General features: G+C 40.1%; 1 protein-coding gene across 4 annotated transcripts in view; it reads right to left on the bottom strand.

The window, feature by feature from the left end:
* LOC147020377 (dynein axonemal heavy chain 12-like) overlaps window positions 1-5000 on the bottom strand; it is an 89729-nt gene that overhangs the window by 7017 nt on the left and 77712 nt on the right. For 3 of the 4 annotated variants that reach the window (XM_085895690.1, XM_085895693.1, XM_085895691.1), the window contains one exon: window positions 3902-4045. In XM_085895690.1, the coding sequence (XP_085751816.1) occupies window positions 3902-4045 (144 nt within the window). Of the gene's footprint in view, window positions 3527-3901; window positions 4046-5000 lie in introns of all 4 variants that reach the window. The other variant, XM_085895692.1, reaches the window with a different exon arrangement.

The following is a 5000-nucleotide window of genomic DNA, read 5'->3' as shown; positions in this document are numbered from 1 at the left end:
AAAAATTATTTACACCAAAAAAACAAACAAACAAAAAACAACAACAAAAAAATCCCAAACATGATCTTCCCAACACAGTTACCTTCCCCTTCATTCCCTATCCCTTTACCTTTTCAATATCCCCAAACTCAATTTTCACTGAATAAAACGTTTCTTCCTTTAAAAGCTCCTCATAACATAAAATAAAAAACGTATTGTGTCCACTGTGGTTCGGTTATACCCCACTCCTGACCCAGTTGTCATAGGGCGGTTGACAGCAACCTGGACAGACAACCGAACAGTTCTACTTGGAGGCGAACAGCCGAGATCCTTGGTATGGCATATGCAGGATGGAGGATGGCAAGGGCGTGAACCAGAGGCGTTTACCAGAATGGTAGCACAAGGGTTATATCCTCAAACCCACAACAAGTAAATCAACACAAGCAAGTTCAACAAATGATGGTTCAACAAACATAAATTCAATGAGTTATAATGAAAATATATCAAAGTGTGAGCTAATGAAAAATGAGGTAAACTAATTCCTAATTTGAGACGTCTCCACTCGGTCACAAAAACCGACAAGGGGAAAGATAAAAAAATTAAAAATTCCTCTCTTTATGCCGGTACTCAGCTTGTGTCCAGAGATGACCTTTTAGAAGCCTCACAGTCATCGAACCCACATGCCCATCGCACAGGAAAACCGAAAATGGCGTGAAGTCACTCTCTGCGGTCACACACATGAGGTAATTCGCACGGACGGCCTTCCTTTGTTAATGCCCACAATCCGCCAAACAGTTGAGATTGCCACACCGCTCCTCTCTCAGCACCAGGCCCACTCACAGCACAGGGGCACCACCTTTCTCCTTGAACATACAACAGGACGATTGTTGAGGCTGAGATAAGGTCAAGAGATGCGCTCTTCTTCTCCTTCTGTTCTCAGAAATGTACAAACTTCATGACCCAGCTGAACAGTCAATGGCTAGCATCTTATTTCAATATGTGAACAAATTCACACCAGCACGAACAATGAAAATCACTCTGCCTTCTTGACCACGTTGAGGAGAAACCTTAGAAGTCCTACGTGCTCTGACCGCCATCTCCACACTCTCTTGCTCCTTCTTGTCGCTCTTGCCCTTCTTGTCACTCTTGCACTTCTTGGCGCTCTGACATCACCCAGACCATTCATCAACCTCGGAGGTGTGGCCTGCTGGTACGAAGCCGGGAAGGCAATGTTTTTGCTTGCTCGGAAATGTTTGACGTTACTGTTGTATGTTGTTGTTGGAAGAATGTGGTTCCTTTTTATAGCTGGCTTTATACATGCAAAAACGTAGGAAAAGGTCATGGGGCAATCACATACTGGGAGAACTAGCCTTAAACCCTGCCGAGTTAACACAGCACCATCCCCCCATGTGGTGACACATAACTTAAGCTCACAGTTTTCCCAACTTAATTTACATCGAAATGTCTCCTGCTTGTCCGCAGATCATGCTATGCTATACAATCATTTCTTTCCTATAAATTCCTCCATCTACCCCACAAACATAACAGTATTTAAAAATGCCTTCTTTCCTTTCTGTCTGTTTCGAAAAAAAAAAAAAATTAAAAATTAAAAATGTCTGTCGTTTCTTTCTGTTCCGTCTTTTCTTTTTTTTCTGCCGTTCTATCCGTTAAAGAACAACTCATTCATTCTTGTTCTAAATATAAAAAAAATTAGTAAGAGCTTTTAAAGGAAGAAACGTTTTATTCAATGAAAATTGAATTTGGGGATATTGGAAAGGAGATGGGATAAGGAATGAAAGAATACTGTTCACAGCAGATTGAGTTTGGTTTTTTCAGGTTTTTTATTTTTTTTTTTGAAGCAACGAGGGGAAAACGATTAAGCTGAGGGATCAGAAGCAATGATACCTGTAATAAAGAGGAGTGAAAATAATGCATGTGCAATCAAAAACTGAGGCAGAAGTAGCAACCTGACTCGTCCAACCTTCCACTCGTAGGCCATACTTTATCAGGGACACAATTTTGACAATTCAACCCAATAATATACAGTTTGGCAAAGAAAATTAGATGAAAACACGACCAGTTATGTAGCAATGAAAATAAAATGGTAAAACACAATGTATTTGGTCCGGGAAACTTAGCTTTGCTGAGCTGGAGGGAAGAACTCACGTGATGCCAAGTTACAGATTTTTGTTGCCACGATAACTTGTGAACAGCTGAAGTGATTTTGACCAAACTTGACAAAACTATGGACTGTAATACAAACATTAATTAAATGTTGGGTTCAAAAGGTCAAATTCCTTTGGTCAAGTACCCTTATCTTTGAAATCCGTGATACTGCAATAACTTATTAAACACTCAAAATATTTCAACCATACTTGGCACACATATGTACTATAATACAAAGATGAACTGATTCAATTTTATATTGAACAGGTCAAAGGTCATGTGCCCTATGAAAATCATTTTGTAGACCATAACTCGAGTTAGAAGCATCTGATGTTGTCGCTCTTCAACTTATGTCTTTTCTCTCTCGTGATTTCTCTCTCAAAGGACCTTTAATTGAGAACAAACGTATCATTGGGTTGACATATAACATGGTTGGAGGCATATTCATTGACGCACTTGTGTCAAATTATACATTCTAGTTTTTATTTGTCGTTTTTCGTAAGTGTGAAGGGGCTTTGTTAGGGAGTAAATGAAGAGGATTATGGAACACTTTTTGTATTTTTATTACTATTTTTTCCTTGTAAGTGTATCACCATGTGGTGGTTGTTGCTAAAGTACAGAGGTGATGAAATAAATGTGCAAAACTTCCAGCAAAATAAAATACATTAAATTTGATCAAAACATTGGCACACTGCAAATTTGCAATGTCACAATCTATCCTATTAACTTGCATTTAATGAGGATTATGGCCGCACTGCCTGTGTCAGCTGTGGCTGCAAATAAATTGGCTGACTATGATGGTGTACTTCAGCACTTTTTGGTGAATTAAGAGCGATACACATTCGACTCTGGGAAAATGATTAATACTGTTGGTGAAATTATCATGGCAGCATTGACTCACCACCAGCCCATTGTGGTGGAGAATTTGATTGACAGCCTTGCACTTACACCCTCATGCCTTGATGTTTTCCTTCATATTCTGAAAATATAGGGTAATCTGTACAAAAAGATCTTTTTCCCCATTAATGAACTTTCATGCTGCACTCAAAGGCAGATTCAGTCAGTGCTGCCAAAGCCACTTCATTGCAAGGATTACACTGAGTGTTTTTTCATTCCCCTCCTAGTGGTAGATAGTAAAAGCAGCAATTTGGGATTTGTTCTGGGTGCCGGCGATATCTTGCGTACTATTTGCGAAGCAATTCCTGCAGGAGGGACTCCCAGTTTAATGTCCATCCAAGGGATGGCACACACATTGATGCCTCACCCCACCTATGGAACATTATAAACCAGGCAGCTAGAGACATTATAAACCAGGCAGGACGACAGTTTATAGCTGGGTCAAGATTCCAACCCAGGCTCGACATCTCCAGATGAGTGATTTCTGCAAAATGACAGGCAAGCTGAGCCACTGACTGCTCACACCCCATTTTATACAAATTCTGATTGCGTCTTTGCATGTTACACAAACATTAAACACCACAACCTAATATAATGGTACTACCCATTTATTATGATACGAAACACATCAGTGGATCACACTACCATCGATAAAATCGGTGCATCGTGGAACACAAATGCAAGGAAGTGCCATTGTAAAGGGGGACACACCTTTCAGGAGACATTTCAAACAGAGTTTCACATTTGGTCCAAGTAGCAGTTTTTACAAATGATGTACCAATGATCACTGGGAGTTTGTTTGTGTAACATGGCCTTGAGGTATTATGCAGTCGAGAATACAAATGTATATCTGCCATACCTCTGTGTCACATATAACAGAAGATGACCAGCCAGGTAGACAGCAATCTTCCTTGGCTGTCAAGTCAGCTTGTGGATCATTGTGGGAGCATGTGAAGCAAGCCTCAGCCTGGTATCCCCCGTTCAATAATATTCGCATTAGCACCTGGTGATGGGCACAAGAATGGCATACCAAAAAACTGACACCTCTGAAAGTTGATGAAAATGTTATGAAATCTCACAACAGCATGTCAACTGGCATTAGTCAAGCTTGACTCAAGATGAGCCTGAAGGAGATGTTCTGTGTGGTTCATGCCATTTGATTGAAATGTGAGTGATTTTAAGTGTTCTGTCATTGGTTCGTAAGTTTGAAGCATTTGAATTACTCTTCAATTAATACCTTTTATGCAGTAATATATCAGCCCGGGTAGTTCACGGTGCCTTGTAAAAGAGGATCCACTGAGTTTAAACTCATATGAGAGCAGCAACATACATAATCATGCCAAAAGTTAACAGAAGAGGACATAGACGTGATTGGAAACCCACTTCATCATTCATGCGTCATATCCACACGAGAGCAGGTAGTTGTAATGCATGAAAGCAGGGATATAGCCAGGGTATCAACATGAAATTTTTTTTTTTTAAAGATACTACGGGATTTTTAACATTTACAAACTAAATACAGCTGGCATAGCCAGCTTTACCTCTACATAATTGCTCCGAGATGCGGTGCTCCTTTCAGTCACTTCCGCAGAATAGGTATTTTTAATTTGATTTGACCATATTTAAGATTGAAACCAGACTATTTGGCTGTGGTAGAGGAGTACCTACCTCCCTTCTCTCTGCAGGAAACTCTGTGGCCTTCAGTGATGTAGTCTTACATCCATCAGGTTTCACTCCTTCAGCCTGATATGCCCATTGGCACTCACCAATTTCTGGGTTTCACATATTCATCACACATTAAATTACTTTGACCCTCCAAAGTCAAATGTTATGGCCTACCTCCACTCTTCCATTCCCTTTCATTTATCTTCGATGATGGAATTGCTCTGAGTTTATCCGGTCTTGATCTTCCATGTAATCATTCAAACAACAGCTTGCTATCACCACCGCATTTCACT

Source organism: Eptatretus burgeri, chromosome 9 (genome assembly GCF_056783735.1).
Source record: "Eptatretus burgeri isolate ZD-2024b chromosome 9, Ebu_testis_v1, whole genome shotgun sequence".
Taxonomy (NCBI): Eukaryota; Metazoa; Chordata; class Myxini; order Myxiniformes; family Myxinidae; genus Eptatretus; species Eptatretus burgeri.
The sequence above is the reverse complement of the archived record's forward strand: the minus strand, read 5'-3'. Positions and strand labels throughout refer to the sequence as shown.